This window comes from Erythrolamprus reginae, chromosome 5 (genome assembly GCF_031021105.1).
Source record: "Erythrolamprus reginae isolate rEryReg1 chromosome 5, rEryReg1.hap1, whole genome shotgun sequence".
Lineage (NCBI taxonomy): Eukaryota > Metazoa > Chordata > Lepidosauria > Squamata > Dipsadidae > Erythrolamprus > Erythrolamprus reginae.
The window spans coordinates 7,570,547-7,589,297 of record NC_091954.1 but is presented as its reverse complement, the minus strand read 5'-3'; the positions used below and the strand labels follow the sequence as shown (position 1 = coordinate 7,589,297).

The 18,751-nt window shown below is 44.5% G+C and overlaps 1 protein-coding gene across 1 annotated transcript; it reads right to left on the bottom strand.

Moving 5' to 3' along the window:
• Positions 1–5,616: 5,616 nt before the first annotated feature.
• LOC139168322 (dual specificity protein phosphatase 13B-like) lies at positions 5,617–18,456 on the bottom strand. The gene is made up of 3 exons (XM_070753901.1): positions 18,251–18,456; positions 10,936–11,156; positions 5,617–5,843 (listed from the first exon to the last, which is right to left on the bottom strand). Exons 1-3 carry the CDS (start codon positions 18,454–18,456, stop codon positions 5,617–5,619), a joined length of 654 nt encoding a protein of 217 aa, XP_070610002.1.
• Between the last annotated feature and the right edge of the window lie 295 nt (positions 18,457–18,751).

Genomic DNA, 18,751 nt, shown 5'->3' with positions numbered 1-18,751 from the left:
GTAGACTCGGGGCGGCTAACAACAGTAGTAAACAGCATATGACAATCCAATATAAACAGTTAAAAACCCCTATTGTAAAACCAACATACATACAGACATACCATGCATAAAATTGTAAAGACCTAGGGGGAAAGAGTATCTCAATTCCCCCATGCCTGGCGGCAGAGGTGGGTTTTAAGAAGCTTACGAAAGGCAAGGAGGGTGGGAGCAATTCTAATCTCTGGGGGGAGTTGGTTCCAGAGGGTCGGGGCCGCCACAGAGAAGGCTCTTCCCCTGGGTCCCGCCAAACGACATTGTTTAGTTGACAGGACCCGGAGAAGACCCACATAAGAAGAGCCCTGCTGAATCAGGCCAAAGCCCATCGAGTCCAGCATTCTGTGTCCCACAGTGGCCCACCAATTGTCCATAGGGATCTTGAGCAGAAAGAGAAGGCAAAACCCTCCCTTTCCCTTGACCCCCAACAGTGTTCCAATATCTCAGGGGTTGTGTCAGAGAAGAGGGAGTCAGGCAGTGATGGGGTCCTATGGGTACGGTCAGGTACGCAGAACCGATAGAAAAAAATTGATTTTTTTTCTCTTTTTTTTCCTTCTGGGCTCGGGGTATGTTTCCCAAGGCTTAAAATCAGCTGGCACACTGGAACAGAAACATGGCAAAATCTTGCGTGCCCTCCGATAGGGCTCCAGTCACTGCTCAGAGTCGCTCATGCCCTCATCACCTCGAGGCTTGACTACTGTAACGCTATCTACATGGGGATACCTCTGAAAAGTGTTCGGAAACTTCAGATCGTGCAGAATGCAGCTGCGAGAGCAATCATGGGCTTCCCAAAGTATGCCCATGTCACACCAACACTCCGCAGTCTGCATTGGTTGCCGATCAGTTTCCTGTCACAATTCAAAGTGTTGGTTATGACCTATAAAGCCCTTCATGGCATCAGACCAGAATATCTCTGGGACCGCCTTCTGCCGCACGAATCCCAGCGACCGGTTAGGTCCCACAGAGTTGGCCTTCCCCAGGTACCGTCGACTAAGCAATGTCGTTTGGCGGGACCCAGGAGAAGAGCCTTCTCTGTGGCGGCCCCGACCCTCTGGAACCAGCTCCCCCCAGAGATTAGAATTGCCCCCACCCTCCTTGCCTTTTGCAAGCTCCTTAAAACCCACCGCTGTCGTCAGGCATGGGGGAATTGAAATTTCACTTCCCCCTAGGCTTATAGAATTTATACATGGTATGCTTGTATGTATGACTGGTTCTTTAAATTGGGGTTTTTTAGATTGTTTTTAATATTAGATTTGTTTACATTGTCTTTTTATATTGTTGTTAGCCGCCCCGAGTCTTCGGAGAGGGGCGGCATACAAATCTAATAAATACAAATACAAATATACACCTGTGGCAAGCATCCCATAGGTATATGGTCTCCTGCTTGGGCGGATGAATTGGACTAGATTAGTGTTTCCCAACCTTGGCCAGTTGAAGATCTCTTAAAATGTGTCTGTGCCCCTTAACAAATCATGCTGTTTATCATTTGTCTTTTTCATGGCTATTCAAATAATGTGACCTAATCCAGTGTTTTTCAACCAGTGTGCCGGGGCACACTAGTGTGCCGTGAGACATGGTCAGGTGTGCCGTGGGGAAATTAAACATGGGTCCCCAAGCTACGGCCTGCGTGTTGGATATGGTCCACAGAGGCCATTTATCCGGCCCGCCACCAGCCGCCTCCATCCGAACATAAACATTCCTCTCACAATCCCTCCAGCTATCAGCGACAGGAAGAATGGAGGCACAGGGAACGCTCACTGACCAATCACCTTCTAGGATTCATCCCGACCACTAGCGAGGAACCAATAGCAGGCCGCCTCTCATCCACACCCAGGAAGGTCCCCGCTGGGGCTGCCGTGCACTTGTCATTATATGGCCGCGGTGAGTGGTTGAGGCTGCTACTTCTCCCCATGGCTCCAATTTATAATCCTGGTCAGGACTGTCTGGAGGTAAATGTTGCCACCACTAGATGAAGCCTCAGCCTCAGCTGGTTATGTTTCTCCTGATGGTGTATATTATTAACTATATGTATAATATGTACTGTGTTAGAGTGTCATTTTGTGTCATTTTGGCTGGTGGTGTGCCCCAGGATTTTGTAAATGTAAAAAATGTGCCGCGGCTTTAAAAAGGTTGAAAATCACTGACCTAATCAACTGAAAAAGAGTCCAAGAAACTATTTGAAAACTTATCTTGGTGGGTAAGCCACTCCCACCCAGTCACATGATCTTGAAGTCACCCCACGTCACATGATTGTCAAACCACTCCCACCTGGCCACATGGCCAACAAGCCACTCCTATCTGGTCACACGACCATCAAGCCACACCCACAAAATAAGCCACGCCTACAGCGTGGCGATAAAAAAATTGGCAGCCCATCACTCTTGAGTTTGTTACAGCATTGGGACTTTCTGGGATTTTCCGTCAAAGCATCAATCAGGCTTCTTCCTTCTTCACTTTTTTGTAAGCAGCCCTCTTGATGAAAAAGAAAGAGGGGATGAAAAAGAAGAGATGAACTACCAACAAGGTCAATTTGATGGGTGGAACTCAAGAAGACCAGCATGTTTATGCCCTGCATGCTACTTATTTATTTGTTTGTTTGTTTGTTTATTTATTTATTTATTTATTAGATTTGTATGCCGCCCCTCTCCGAAGACTCCTTAAGACTACTTAATTGCAGGCACATTTCAAGATATACTTAGCACTGTTCAGGAAAAGAAAGAAAAAAACACCTCGCAGGAATTAATTGCCCAGTTTTTATAAACACCTTTATGGGGAAAAAAACCATCCAATTTTTACTTAACACTTCAATCTCAAGCAAAAGATACAGGCAGACTAGGTTTCATAAACCGGGTGTATACCTCCATCTGCTGGTGAAAGGGATCATTACACCTCCTGCTTTTAACAACAACAAATATTCCTTGGTGGGTTTTTAAATACAGTGATCCCTCGGTTAGCGCGGGGGTTACGTTCCAAGACCTCCCGCGCTAACCGATTTCCGCGTTATACTGGATGCGGAAGTAAAAACACCATCTGCGCATGCGCGCCCTTTGTTCCATGGCCGCACATGCGCAGAAGGTGGAGCGACGCAAGTTCGGAGGCTGGCAATGCAATGGTGATTTTTCCGGGCTCCTCGCCGCTACCCACAGGGCAGCGCTGGCGGCAATGGCAATGGCAACCCTCCCTCCTTCCCTCCTTCCCTTCTCTCCCTCCCTCCTTCCCATACTGCCGACCAACATCTGCATAAGAGCGTCCCCCTTTCAGCATGTCCAAAATGTCAATTTTCTCTTTAATTGTGAGTATCCTCCTGGTCTTTTTAGCGTCGCCGCCTCCACTCCGTGTGCAACGTTTAGGAGGCATCTTCCAACAAGTCTGAACAAGTTCCAACAGTTGCAAAGCTTTTTTTTGCGTTTGCAACGATTGGTCGAGATTTTGGCCAATCAGCAATCAGTATGACGTCATCGGGCGGGAAAAACCGTGGTGTAGGAAAAAAAACGCGGACTTATTTTTTAATTAATATTTTTTGAAAAACCGCGTTGCAGCGTTTCGCGCTAATCGAGAACGCGCAAATCGAGGGATCACTGTAAAATATTTTTTATTAACCATGGATAAACCAAGTACATTTTTCTCAAAATAATAGATAAGGGGCCAATGTCTGTGTACTTTAAATCCATCTTATTTGCAGTAAGAATTGTAGTCTTTCTTAATGGGCATCAAATATCTGCTGCGGGCAGGGAATGGAAGAGAGCTGCTCTTTGCCTTTAAAAACACGTTTCTCCTTTTCTCATGCAGAGAAATATAATACAGTGGTACCTCTACCTAAGAACGCCTCTACTTAAGAACTTTTCTAGATAAGAACCGGGTGTTGAAGATTTTTTTGCCTCTTCTTCAGAGCCATTTTCCACTTATAAACCTGAGCCTCCGAAACTGTAACCGGAAAAGGGAGGGAGAAGCCTCCGTGGGGCCTCTCTAGGAATCTGCTGGGAGGAAACAGGGCCGGAAAAGGCGGGGAGAAGCCTCCATGGAGCGTCTCTAGGAATCTCCTGGGAGTAAAAGGGGCTGAAAAGGCGGGGAGAAGCCTCCATGGGGCCTCTCTGGGAATCTGCTGGGAGGAAACAGGGCCAGGAAAAGCGGGGAGAAGCCTCCATGGGGCCTCTCTAGGAATCTGCTGGGAGGAAACGGCTCGAAAAGGCAGGGAGAAGCCTCCATGGGGCCTCTCTAGGAATCTGCTGGGAGGAAACAGGGCTGGAAAAGGCAGGGAGAAGCCTCCATGGGGCCTCTCTAGGAATCTGCTGGGAGGAAACAGGGCCAGGAAAACGGGGCTGAGGAAACAGGGCCAGAAAAGGCGGGGAGAAGCCTCTGTGGAGCCTCTCTAGGAATCTCCTGGGAGGAAACAGGGCCTCCACCCTCCCCGTGGTTTCCCCAATCGCACACATTATTTGCTTTTACATTGATTCCTATGGGAAAAATTGCTTCTTCTTGCAAACTTTTCTACTTAAGAACCTGGTCACGGAACGAATTAAGTTCGTAAGTAGAGGTACCACTGTATTCTGCCTTTGTAATATTTCCTAGAATATTTCATTCTTCTAAGAGACGGGTGGGTGCTAACTTTCTACACAATCTATCACTTCAGTACCTTGCGAATTCTAGGGCTGGTTGCTTTGCCTATTGTCACGAGTTTGGTCTTCTTTATATTTAATATTATTTCCATTTTTCACTCTGTTCCATGAGTTTTATTACACAAAAGGAAGCATTCTCCTCCCTTCCAGTCTCAGTAAAAGGCTTTGCGGTTGGAATCGTTCCGAACAAAAGCACCAATGCTGCAGAATTCCTGTACAGTGATACCTTGTCGTACAAACTTAATTGGTTCCGGGACGAGGTTCTTAAGGTGAAAGGTTTGTAAGATGAAACAATGTTTCCCATAGAAATCAATGGAAAAGCAATTAATGCGTGCAAGCCCAAAATTCACCCCTTTTGCCAGCCGACGTGCCCGTTTTTGCGCTGCTGGGATTCCCCTGAAGCTCCCCTCCATGGGAAACCCCACCTCCAGACTTCCGTGTTTTTGTGATGCTGCAGAGGAATCCCAGCATCGCAAAAACGGGTGCTTCGTTGGCAACGGAAGTCCGGAGGTGGGGTTTCCCAGCGAAGGGAGCATCAGTGAAATCGCAGCATCGCAAAAGCACCAAAATCCTCGAAACCCCACCTCCGGACCTCTGTGTTTTTGCGATGCTGCAATTTTGCTGAGGCTCCACTTGCTGGGAAACCCCACCTCCGGACTTCCGTTGCCAGTGAAGCGCCCGTTTTTGCGCTGCTGGGATTTCCCTGCAGCATCACAAAAACACGGAAGCCAGGAGGTGGGGTTTCCCATGGAGGGGAGCCTCAGGGGAATCCCAGCAGTGCAAAAACGGGTGCTTCGCTGGCAACGGAAGTCCGGAGGTGGGGCATCCCAGCGGCGGCGGTGGGTTTGTAAGGTGAAAATAGTTTGTAAGAAGAGGCAAAAAAATCTTAAACCCCAGGTTTGTACCTCGAAAAGTTTGTATGACGAGGCGTTTGTAAGACGAGGTATCACTGTATTTGCAAAGTTATTCAGTGCCCTTTGGCCATAGCGTTATCTCTCTCTTCTTTTTCATTGTTTAATTTGATGTCCCAGGCTTGGAGCTGGCTGAGGAATCCAGTGTTTGGACAGATGCTTCGGCGAGAGTCCACTGATTTCAAGGCTTCCACAAGGGTCAAGTTTTCGTGAATCATCAAGTACGCCAACACTAAAGTGGCCGAACGGCTTAGGCCCCGAGCACAGTGGACAATGACCTTGCCTGGAAAGACAGAACAAAAGCAACTTAAAAAAAAAAAAATTAAAAAGTTTTTATTTACAAATATACAAAACATAAAAAACAATCGTAACAGTTGACAATTGAAACGTAATACATTACAATATGTCTGGATGTAAAAATATAACAATTAATAAACATATAGAGTTACAAAAGAAAAGGATAGAGAGAAAATAAAGAGAAAAGACAGAAAAAAGAAAAGGAGGAGAAGCAAAGAAGAGAAAAGAAAGAGAGAGAAGGGTGGGCGAGTGTACAGTGGAGCTGTGTTAAGCATATGAACTAATTTTAAATTTATTAGCTCATTACCTTAGATCAAGATTAGTCATATAGATAGGTAGAAGCAAGCATTGAATTAATCACAGTGTAGAGATTTTAAAACTAGATGTAAAATTTCATATTTATATATCTAATATCTCTTGCAACTATCAGAAAAGAAAAGGAAAGGTTTTATACCAGATTTGTGCCTGGTCTAATATATACAGATCATTCCATTGTTTAAGCAGATTGTTCTCTTTTATTTAACCACTTGTAGAAGGGATCCCAACAGTTGTTAAATGAACAAAAGCAACTTTGAAGGCACATAGAGCAAGGGGGGCACAGTCTGAGTTTAGTTGGGGGAAAGATCAGAAGCAACGTGAGAAAATATTATTTGACTGAAAGAGTAGTAGATGCTTGGAACAAACTTCCAGCAGACGTGGTTGGTAAATCCACAGTCACTGAATTTAAACATGCCTGGGATAAACATACAGTGGTACCTCTATCTAAGAACGCCTCTACTTACGAACTTTTATACATAAGAACCAGGTGCTCAAGATTTTTTTGCCTCTTCTCAATAACCATTTTCTACTTACAAACCCGAGCTTCCGAAACTGTAACTGGAAAAGGCAGGGAGAAGCCTCCGTGGGGCCTCTCTAGGAATCTCCTGGGAGGAAACAGGGCTGGGAAAGGTGTGGAAAATCCTCCGTGGGGCTTCTCTAGAAATCTCCTGGGAGGAAACAGGGCTGGAAAAGGCGGGGAGAAGCCTCCGTGGGGCCTCTCTAGGATTCTCCCGGGAGGAAACAGGGCCTCCACCCTCCCTGCAGATTCCCCAATTGCACGCATTATTTGCTTTTACATTGATTCCTATGGGGAAAATTGCTTCTTCTTACAATTCTATTTCCTTGAATGTGTCCTCTATTACCTTCGTTGTGTATTATTGTGTATTGGACTGACCAACTAACTAACTAACTAAATAAATAAATAAATAAATACATTTATTAATTTAATTTAATTTAATTTAATTTAATTTAATTTAATTTAATTTTTATCTTCAATTCCAATTCATAGTCTGGGACTGGTAAAAGCTTAACAGTTCCAGTTCTAACCAAATCTCGGTAATAATGTTCTGCATTCCTCCCCAGTGTTAGCATGGTTTTCCCATGAAGTTCTAGGAAGCTGAACTCAACTTTGGTTCATGTTGCTTTTCCAAGCTTTTCTTATTTTACTTCATGTAGAAAAATCACGGCTGTACGCATGACGAATTAAACAAATCTCCTTTCGCTTTATAACCATTTGTAATTATGGTCCAGAATAGTCTTCTCAGTCCAGAGTAACTTTCCTGAACCATTGGCAGTTCTGTGTTAGCAAAAACTTCAGAAGAGAAGGATTTAGGGGTAGTGATTTCTGACAGTCTCAAAATGGGTGAACAGTGCAGTCAGGCGGTAGGGAAAGCAAGTAGGATGCTTGGCTGCATAGCTAGAGGTATAACAAGCAGGAAGAGGGAGATTATGATCCCGCTATATAGAATGCTGGTGAGACCACATTTGGAATACTGTGTTCAGTTCTGGAGACCTCACCTACAAAAAGATATTGACAAAATTGAACGGGTCCAAAGACGGGCTACAAGAATGGTGGAAGGTCTTAAGCATAAAACGTATCAGGAAAGACTTCATGAACTCCATCTGTATAGTCTGGAGGACAGAAGGAAAAGGGGGGACATGATCGAAACATTTAAATATATTAAAGGGTTAAACAAGGTCCAGGAGGGAAGTGTTTTTAAAAGGAAAGTGAACACAAGAACAAGGGGACACAATCTGAAGTTAGTTGGGGGAAAGATCAAAAGCAACATGAGAAAATATTATTTTACTGAAAGAGTAGTAGATCCTTGGAACAAGCTTCCAGCAGACGTTGTAGATAAATCCACAGTAACTGAATTTAAACATGCCTGGGATAAACATATATCCATCCTAAGATAAAATACAGAAAATAGTATAAGGGCAGACTAGATGGACCAGGAGGTCTTTTTCTGCCGTCAGACTTCTATGTTTCTATGTTTCAAAACAAGTCCAGATAAACTTTCCTGAACTTTCTTGGAATGACTTCTTGGGAGGTTTAAGTTGTCTAGCTCTGAAATTTAATAGAGTTGATCAGTTTCAATTATACTCAAGCAGAGTCTAATTCTGTCTATGACCATAGAATAACATACTCATAGGCCAAGTTTGGATCTTGCTTTAAACCACAATATTCAATTTGGAAACCTGGATATCTTGTTTGGAATTTATTTATTTATTTATTTATTTATTGGATTTGTATGCCGCCCCTCTCCGGAGACTCGGGGCGGCTAACAACAGTAATAAAACAATGTACAATAATAATCCAATAAATACTAAAAATGATTTAAAAACCCATTAATATATATATTTTAAAAAAAACCCCAAACATACATACAGACATACCAGTCATGAAATTGTAAAGGCCCAGGGGGAAAGAGCATCTCAATTCCCCCATGCCTGGTGGTAGAGGTGGGTTTTAAGGAGCTTACGAAAGGCAAGGAGGGTGGGGGCAATTCTAATCTCTGGGGGGAGTTGGTTCCAGAGGGCTGGGGCCACCACAGAGAAGGCTCTTCCCCTGGCTCCCGCCATGCGGCATTGTTTAGTTGACGGGACCCGGAGAAGACCCACTCTGTGGGACCTAACCGGTCGATGGGATTTGTGCAGCAGAAGGCGGGCCCTGAGATAGTCTGGTCCGGTGCCATGAAGGGCTTTATAGGTCATAACCAACACTTTGAATTGTGACCGGAAACTGATCGGCAACCAATGCAGACTGCGGAGTGTTGGTGTAACATGGGCATATTTGGGAAAGCCCATGAAAGCTCTCGCAGCTGCATTCTGCACGATCTGAAGTTTCCGAACACTTTTCAAAGGTAGCCCCATGTAGAGAGGGTTACAGTAATCGAACCTGGAGGTGATGAGGGCATGAGTGACTGTGAGCAGTGAGTCCTGGTCCAAATATGTATTGCAACTTCTCTTTTCCTGCAATCATGCTTGCAATCCCATCAAACTTGACATTAATTGAATCAAACTTGGAAAACCGGAATTGAAAATGAAATTTCTTTGACAAATTTACGACTGCTGTAGATTTATCACCTTGAAATGCTTGACTTCCTGCGTTTACTTGAAGGTGCCAAGAAGGATAACAATCTACTATTTATTAAGCTAAGTGTCAGCTCAATTCCCTATGAAATTTCAGGGTAGTAAGAGATCAGTAAGGGGCGTACATAAGTGCACCAGCGTGCCTTCCATCCCCTGTCCTAATGTTTCTTTTATTTTTTTTTACTAGTATCATGTATGTGAATATTCTTATATCTAATGTTTCTTTTTATTTTTTACTAATATCATGTATTAATATTATTATATCTTTACATACCTCCAATATATACTTGACAAAACAAATAAATATATAACTGGGATCGAATCCCAGTAAGGAAGGGTGTGGCTAGCTGATGAGGCCAGAACAAGGCCGAAATGGGACCATCCTAGTCTCCCTTAATTTTAAAATTCCAGCTAAAAAAAACATTTGACACATACAGAATATAGTTGTCGGCTATAAATAAATTAACTGCCTTGAAATGGTCCTGGGTTGGGCCTAGAGGCAAAAAGGAGCTGTGACGTTCCTTCAATATACCAGGGTGATCCGACATAAAAAAACATATAGCCCCTCCCTGGTACAGAGCTGGAAGGGATCTGATCTGATAGCTCAACTGCTAATTCTCTGCCTTACAAGGCAGAGTCCACCGGATCGAATCGCAGTAAGGAAGGGTGTGGCTAGCTGATGAGGCCAGAACAAGGCCGAAATGGGACCATCCTAGTCTCCCTTAATTTTAAAATTCCAGCTAAAAAAAACATTTGACATATATTATATATATATATGTATATAAACAATAGCTTTTGGCTTCCTTGGCTGATACTGAAAGCACAGGGGGTGTTTTTTGGATACCATTCCTCTTTAAAAGAAAAAAAACCCCAAGAAGAGCCCTTCACTCCTCCACTCGAAACAGAATTCCCTACGAAACTAGACTTACAATCCTGGGTCTTGAAAGCTTAGAACTACAATGCCTTAAACATGATCTAAGTATTGCCCACAAGATCATATGCTGCAACGTCCTGCCTGCCAAAGACTACTTCAGCTTCAACCACAACAACACAAGAGCACGCAACAGATTCAAGCTTAATATTAACCGCTCCAAACTTGACTGTAAAAAAATATGACTTTAGTAATCGGGTTGTTGAAGCGTGGAACTCATTACCGGACTCTGTAGTATCATCCCCTAACCCCCAACATTTTACCCTTAGACTATCCATGGTTGACCTCTCCAGATTCCTAAGAGGTCAGTAAGGGGCGTACATAAGCGCACTAGGGTGCCTTCTGTCCCCTGTCCTATAGTCTCTCCTATATCTCGTATTTCTTCTCTACTATATCCTCTGTAACCTTCATTGTGTATTGGAATAAATAAATAATAAATAAATAAATAAACGATAAATAAATAAATGTAAATAAATAAATAAACGATAAATAATAAAAATAAATAAATGAATGAATAAATAAAAATATAAATATTTATATAAATATTTATATAAATATAAATATGTATATAAATATAAATATGTATATAAATATAAATATGTATATAAATATAAATATGTATATAAATATTTATATAAATATAAATATAAATATAAATAAATAATAAATAAATATAAATTAAATATAAATATAAACAAACAAACAAACAAACAAATAAATAAAAAACTCCCCTTACCTCCTGCAGTATTTAAGGCCTTGTGTATGAAATCGGCAGCTTCGCGGAAGAAGACGCTTATGTCAAACGAATTGTCATCGAAAGCTTGCACTCCGTAGTACTGAATCGGCAAGTCCCGGTAATAACGTGCTCCAGTGTTGATGTTGTAGGGCCCGTCAGCTGCATTAAGGATGTGAGTGATGCCAAGGCTCTGTAGAATGGATTTACTTCTTGCTGCCCATCTGTTAAAAGACAATCAAAGCTTGTCGAAAGACAATAAGAAGAAGAAGAAAACTGGAGAGCCATCTTCGCCCCATTACATCCGCCAACCCTACCTAGTCAGGCAGGGAAGATCTGCTGCCGAAGCCATCAATTAAAGAATTTTGACTGGCAGGATTCAGAAAGAGAGCCAACTTCCATCTTTTGGAACAATCTCCCAGGGAAGGGCTGCAATTTTTTTTTACTACCACACTGTGGGTGTGCCTTATTTTGTAGGTGTGGCTTTCCAGCCATGTGGCCAGTTAGGTGTGGCTTGACGATCATGTGACCAGGTGGGTGTGGCTTGACGATCATGTGACTGGCTTAAAGATAGCCAACTTGACATCACTCATGTCAAGGGTTTGGGTTAGGGTGCCTGGCTTCTCCTCGCCTCAAAGAGATACAATTTCCCTCTCTATTTACTATTACTGAACATCAAAAATATACTGTTTAATTCTATGTATATATGCCATATGTGTACATACATATTACACACAGGCACACAAAAATATACATTGCCTACTATATAAAGTGCATGTACACACGCACAGCTGTTCTAAAATTATACCCATTCAACCTCATTTACTGCAATAGAAAAAACATACCCAGAGCCCAGAAGGGAAAACTTAGAAACATAGAAGACTGACGGCAGAAAAAGACCTCATGATCCATCTAGTCTGCCCTTATACTATTTCCTGTATTTTATCTTAGGATGGATCTATGTTTATCCCAGGCATGTTTAAATTCAGTTACTGTGGATTTATCAACCACGTCTGCTGGAAGTTTGTTCCAAGAATCTACTACTCTTTCAGTAAAATAATATTTTCTCACGTTGCTTTTGATCTTTCCCCCAATTAACTTCAGATTGTGTCCCCTTGTTCTTGTGTTCACTTTTCCTATTAAAAACACTTCCCTCCTGGACCTTATTTAACCCTTTAACATATTTAAATGTTTCGATCATTCAATTTTCCGATCAAATTCAATTTTTTTCTACTGTATAATTTCGTATTTCCGTTAGAAGTAAACACGAAGTATCATATAGAGGCAATGGTTGGAGGCAAGTGCGTGAATTTCTCCTGTGCCCTGCGCATGCGTTTCATAATTGCTTCTTTCCAAACTGTACCGTCACATGAAGCATAACAGTTCGGCGCGGCATCTCTGAATACAGAGATTGACAGATTAGTTTTCAAATATTGAAAAGGAGGACAGGTGGGAAGATGCTTTTCGATGAAGGACAGAACCAGTGAGGGGCTCCTATGGGCAATGTTCCCTCTAATTTTTTTCCGGTGTGGGCGGAAAAGTATAGTGTCTGAGCGACAGTCCCTTTGGGACTGGGCGGCATAGATAGATAGATAGATAGATAGATAGATAGATAGATAGATAGATAGATAGATAGATAGATAGATAGATAGATAGATAGATAAATAAGAAAAAAAATCCCTTCTTTTTTTATTAAAAGAAATTAATAATATTAAAACAAAACCAAAATCTATTACTATTATTATCTTCTCTTTTTCAATCTCTGTCTCCTCCCCCCGTGTGTGTGTGTGTGTGTGTGTGTGTGTGTGTGAACTCTTCAACAATTTCCAATTAGAGGTGAGCTATTGGAAATGCTTCAATAGTTCACACACACACACACACACACACACAAATGGCTGGGTTTTTTTTTCTCTGTTACTATTTGGGTGCTTTTTACCATATGCTTTAAATCAAGAGTCATTTCTCTCTCTTTCTCTCTCCCCCTCTTGCTCTCTCTCTCTCTCTCTCTCTCTTGCTTTCTTTCTCTCTCACTCTTTCTTTCTTTCTATCTCTCTTGCTTTCTTTCTCTTCTCTCTCTTGCTATCTCTCTCTCCCCCTTTCATCTCTCTCTCTCTTTCTCTCTTGTTTTCTTTCTCTCTCTCTATTGCTTTCTTTCTCTTCTCTCTCTTGCTATCTCTCTCTCCCCCCCCCTTTCTCTCTTTGCCTCAGCAGCGGCATTGGGCAGTAGCCGTGGGACGCCGGCAGGGTGATCAGCTGTGAGGTGGAGCTCCCGAACGGAGGCACTGACGGCGAGGGGGCTGTGAGAGGGCTTTCTCTGAGCACTTCAGGAACGCCTGCCCTGTCTCTACTGCAGCCCCCTTGCTGGAAGTCTGGGACGAAAGCGCTCCCAGCGAAGGGGCTGTGAGAGGGGAGGGGTGGGCATTCCCGAAGCCCGCGGAGAAAGCCCTCTCTCGCAGCCCCCTGGCTGGGAGCACTTTCGTCCTGTAGCCGCCACCGCCGCGAGAGAAGTCACGCCCCAAGGCAGGAGGCGGCGACGGAGGAGAGGGGGCGGATTGGGCGGGCGGGGGGCAGGGCTGAGAAGCCAGAGGCGTGTTTGGCCGGAGGCACCGTGGGGAGGCAGGGGCGACCGCGGCTTCCTTTCCTCCTACTGCCGCGCACCCATGGAAAAGGGCACGCGCGGGGTATTTTGGGACACGCACGCGCGCAGCTTACGGGGAACAGTGCCTATGGGTACAGTTAGGTACGCAGTACCGGTAGCAAAATTTGGAGCTCCACCCCAGAGCACCCAATTTGCACTGAAAGATGTTGAAACAAAATGCATAAGCCACGCCCACAATGTGGTCGTAAAAATTTTGGTAGCCCATCACTGGACAGAACCCACAAAAGAAGGATTGTTGTCCCTAAAGGAGGACGATTGGTCACCTTATTTTAAGTCTAATAAATAAATATAAAATAAATAAATCCCTTGTTACCGTTAAATGCAGGAATAGAACCATCGCCTCCCTTCTCCCTGGTTAGCCATTGAAGCGAAAAACAAACAAGCAGAATTTGGTTTTTCTTCCTCTTAATGCTGGGACAAAGGCCTTCAGGAATTCTCCCAGCTTATTCAGGGACTGTGATGTTTGTAAGCTCTGGGCAACTCCCTTGATCAAAGTGAAAAATGTTGAGCTTTGATCGTGAAATATGGGTTGATTGACAGTGTTCCCACACTCGCCTCTGGGCCTGGAGTTTTCCTCCATTGCTGGTTTACAGACCAGATGTTTTAGACATCCTTGCTGGCGTTTTGATTGGAGTGGTTTGACAGCATCATGACGGCTCTGATTTTTAATTATCCTCAAGTGAACGCCTGTCTAATGATCCTTTAGTATAAATGATGAAAACAATTAGGAGGGTATATGGAATACAGGAGACTGGAAGTGGGTTTTCAGACTAACGAACGTAATAAAATAGAGAGGTTTTCAGGAGCTCACAAGAACTATAATTTATCAGGCCTGGAATCCATCTAGGGCATTGGTTCTTCCAGCCTACCATATTTAGTGCCCTGGGAGGGTAAAATTGTTGGGAGTGGGGAGCGGGAGTTAAAATCACACTCCTTTCTCCCAGGGTCAAGGTCACTCTGCCCTGCACCTGGAGGGCTGTGCCTGGGAGGCATCTCCAGTTGGGACGGTGCATTGATTGGGCCATGTGATGGACATGTGGGTGCTGGGGCAGGGACATGGACTTTCTTTTGGGGTGTGGAAAACAAGAAGCTTTCATATTTGGCTTTTTCCAGATGTGCCAATATGACATTGTTAGCATTCCACACTGGGCTAACCGATGTTGGAATACCAAACTTCAAACAGAGTATATGTTCTGTGGGGCTCTCTGGTAGACTCCTCCCAAAAATTGACAGGTACAAATTTCAGACACACACACGTTTGAAAATTCAAAACAACGTTCGTTATAATGAAAATTCACTTAAACCAAGCCCTCTTTTGGTATAGCAAAGAGCACTCGTCTCCAAACAAACTGGTAATTTGTACAAGTCCCTTATCAGTTCTGTGATACTTAGCTTGCAGCTGCGAGGCAATTCACAGTCCTTCTTGCTCTGGTTTAGTTTCAAAGCGGGGAAAAATCAGCACACAAAAAGTCAAAGTCAGTAAAGCAGTCACAAAACACAATGATCAGATAATCCTCCACAATGGCCAAACCCACAGGCTGCTATTTATAGCAGCCTCACTAATGACCACAGCCCCACCCAACCAACGGTGGCCTCATTTTCTTTGATAATAATCTCTCAGTTGTTGTTGCCTATGCATCGCTCTCCGCATGCGTGGCTGTATCATTAACTCTTGTTCTGAATCCAAGGAGGAGCTAGAGAATTGATCTCCTTCTGAGCTGTCTGCCACACTCGCCTCCTCCCTGTCACTCATGTCTTCTTGGTCAGAGGAGCCTTCATCAGCAGATTCCACCGGGGGGGGGGCAAAACAGGCCTGCAGCATGTGGATGTCTCCCCCACATCTACAGTCCTTGGGGCAAGAGCAGGGCCAGAGCTAACCACAACAGTATATGTGGCAGTGCTGGTTGTTCAGCCAATAACACAGACCAATATAATAAAGGTATAAATATTATTCACAATGTATACAATAGACTAATCAGCATATGCAGTCAGCTGCATACATATCCAAATTAAGTAATCATATACAGTTCTAAACATACAGTGATCCCTCGAGTTTCGCGATCTCGATCTTCGCGAAACGCTATATCGTGATGCTTAAAAAAATATTAATTAAAAAAAAACCCACTTCCGCGTTTGGCTTCGGGAGTCAGCTGGGAAGCGGTGCGGCTGTTTTAAAAGGTCGCAGCCGGCCTGGGGGGTTTCCCAGCACCCCCCGAACCCGGGTTGGGGGTTAGAGGGGGTGCTGGGAAGCCCCCCAGGACGGCTGCAACCTTTTAAAACAGCCGCGCCGCTTCCCAGCTGAGTCCTGAAGCCAAACGCCAAAGGCGAACTTCTGCGTTTGGCTTCAGGACTCAGCTGGGAAGCGGCGCGGCTGTTTTAAAAGGTCGCAGCCAGCCTGGGGGGCTTCCCAGCACCCCCCAAGCCCCCAACCTGGGTCTTCCCAGCCGCCCACGCAAAGGGGAAACCCCGGCTCCTCGCTGATGCCCGCCGCTCGCCCGCCCGCCCACAAGAGGGGGAAGACCCAGGGAAGGTTCCTTCGGCCGCCCAGCAGCTGATCTGCTCGGTAGCGCAGCAGCAGCGAGGAGCCGAATCGGGGTTTCCCCTTTGCGTTTGCGGCGGGGAACGCAAACTCCACCATCTACACATGCACGGCCATAGAAAAAAAGGGCGCGCATGCGCAGATGGTGTTTTTACTTCCGCAACCCTACATCGCGAAAAATCGATTATCGCGAGGGGTCTTGGAACGGAACCCTCGCGATAATAGAGGGGTCACTATATACCACTAACCATTAATATTACAAACAGTTCCATACAATACCATAATACAATCCATAGACCAATGTTTAGCACACAGTAGGTACATAGACCAAAATTTAGCACACAGCAATATAGTATAATATTAGCACCCAGCAATATCTTAGCACATAGTAGTAGATCGTGCAGAATGCAGTTGCGAGAGCTATCATGGGCTTTCCTAAATACGCCCATGTTACACCAACACTCCGCAGTCTGCATTGGTTGCCGATCAGTTTCTGGTCACAATTCAAAGTGTTGGTTATGACCTATAAAGCCCTTCATGGCACCAGACCAGAATATCTCCGGGACCGCCTTCTGCCGCACGAATCCCAGCGACTAGTTAGGTCTCACAGAGTTGGCCTTCTCCAGGTCCCGTCAACTAAACAATGTCGTTTGGCGGGACCCAGGGGAAGAGCCTTCTCTGTGGCGGCCCCGACTCTCTGGAACCAGCTCCCCCCAGATATCAGAGTTGCCCCCACCCTCCTTGCCTTCTATAAGCTCCTTAAAACCCACCTCTGTCGCCAGGCATGGGGGAATTGAGACTTTCCCTTCCCCCTAGGCTTATAAAATTTATACATGGTATGTCAGTATGTATGATTGGTTTCTTAAATTGGTTTTTTTTAAATTAACTTAAATATTAGATTTGTTTACATTGTATTATTATTGCTGTTAGCCGGCCCGAGTCTACGGAGAGGGGCGTATGTTTTCTTTTTAATAAGGGGTTTTTAATGACTTTTAATTATTAGATTTGTTATATATTGTGTTATTATTGTTGTGAGCCGTCCTGAGTCTACGGAGAGGGGCGGCATACAAATCTAATAAATTGAATTGGATTGAATTGAATTGAATTAAGCACAAAGCTATACACAGTGATACCTTGTCTTACAAACTTAATTGGTTCTGGGACAAGGTTCTTAAGGTGAAAAGTTTGTAAGACGAAGCAATGTTTCACATAGGAATCAATGGAAAAGCGATTAATACGTGCAAGCCCAAAATTCACCCCTTTTGCCAGCTGAAGTGCCCGTTTTTGTACTGCTGGGATTCACCTGAGGCTCCTCCATGGAAACCCCACCTCCGGACTTCTGTGTTTTTGCGATGCTGCAGGGGAATCCCAGCATCGCAAAAACAAACGCTTTGCTGGCAATGGAAGTCCGAAGGTGGGGTTTCCCAGCGAAGGGAGCATCAGTGAAATCGCAGCATCGCAAAAACACCGAAGTCCTCAAAACCCCACCTCCGGACCTCTGTGTTTTTGCGATGCTGCGATTTCACTGAGTCTCCCCTTGCTGGGACACCCCACCTCCGGACTTCCATTGCCAGCGAAGCGCCCGTTTTTGCGATGCTGGGATTTCCCTGCAGCATCACAAAAACACGGAAGCCAGGAGGTGGGGTTTCCCATGGAGGGGAGCCTCAGGGGAATCCAAGCAGCGCAAAAACAGGTGCTTCGCTGGCAATGGAAGTCCGGAGGCAGGGCATCCCAGCGGCGGCAGTGGGTTTGAAAGGTGAAAATAGTTTGTAAGAAGAGGCAAAAAAATCTTAAACCCTGGGTTTGTATCTCGAAAAGTTTGTATGACGAGGCGTTTGTAAGATGAGGTATCACTGTATTAGTACACAGCAATACGTTAGCACCCAGCAAAACCTAGCACCCAGCAATACAACAAGCATTATCAAGACTATCCACGTCAAGTTGGCCACCTTTAAGCCAGTCACATGACCTTTACTCCACCCCCTAGTCACATGATTGTCAAGCCACTCCCACCTGGTCACATGGCCGGCACGCCACATCCACAAAATAGGTCACACACACAGTGTGGTAGTAAAATTTTTTGCAGCCCTTCCCTGCTTCTAAGCAACCCTCCTACTTACGCATCTCCAAGGTAGAGGTTTGGCCACACTTGGTCCACATGATTGTCCGATCCTCCTCTGGACCATACCAGTCTCTGCAGTTCGGACAGTGCTGGGGTCTCATACTGGGTTTTCCTCTCCGGAGTGGGATTGTGGGAAGAACGGAGGTTTAGATTGGTCACGGCGGCTCTTTGCTTCTGTTCACACGATGACTCCCCACTGATCATTCTGGAAACAAGGAGTTAGGTCTTCCATTAATTATGATATTTTGCATATAACTAGCGCAGGGGCGTGTTGCATTTACCTTCGCCACCAGTTCACGTTTTTGCCGTTTTGTGCACGCGCACTCGCTCCACTCACGCATATGTGTTCCCCAAATGTAAAATAATGCACTTGGGGAAAAGGAATCCTCAATCTGAGTATTGTATTGGCAGTTCTGTCTTAGCAAAAACTTCAGAAGAGAAGGATTTAGGGGTAGTGGTTTCTGACAGTCTCAAAATGGGTGAGCAGTGTGGTCGGGCG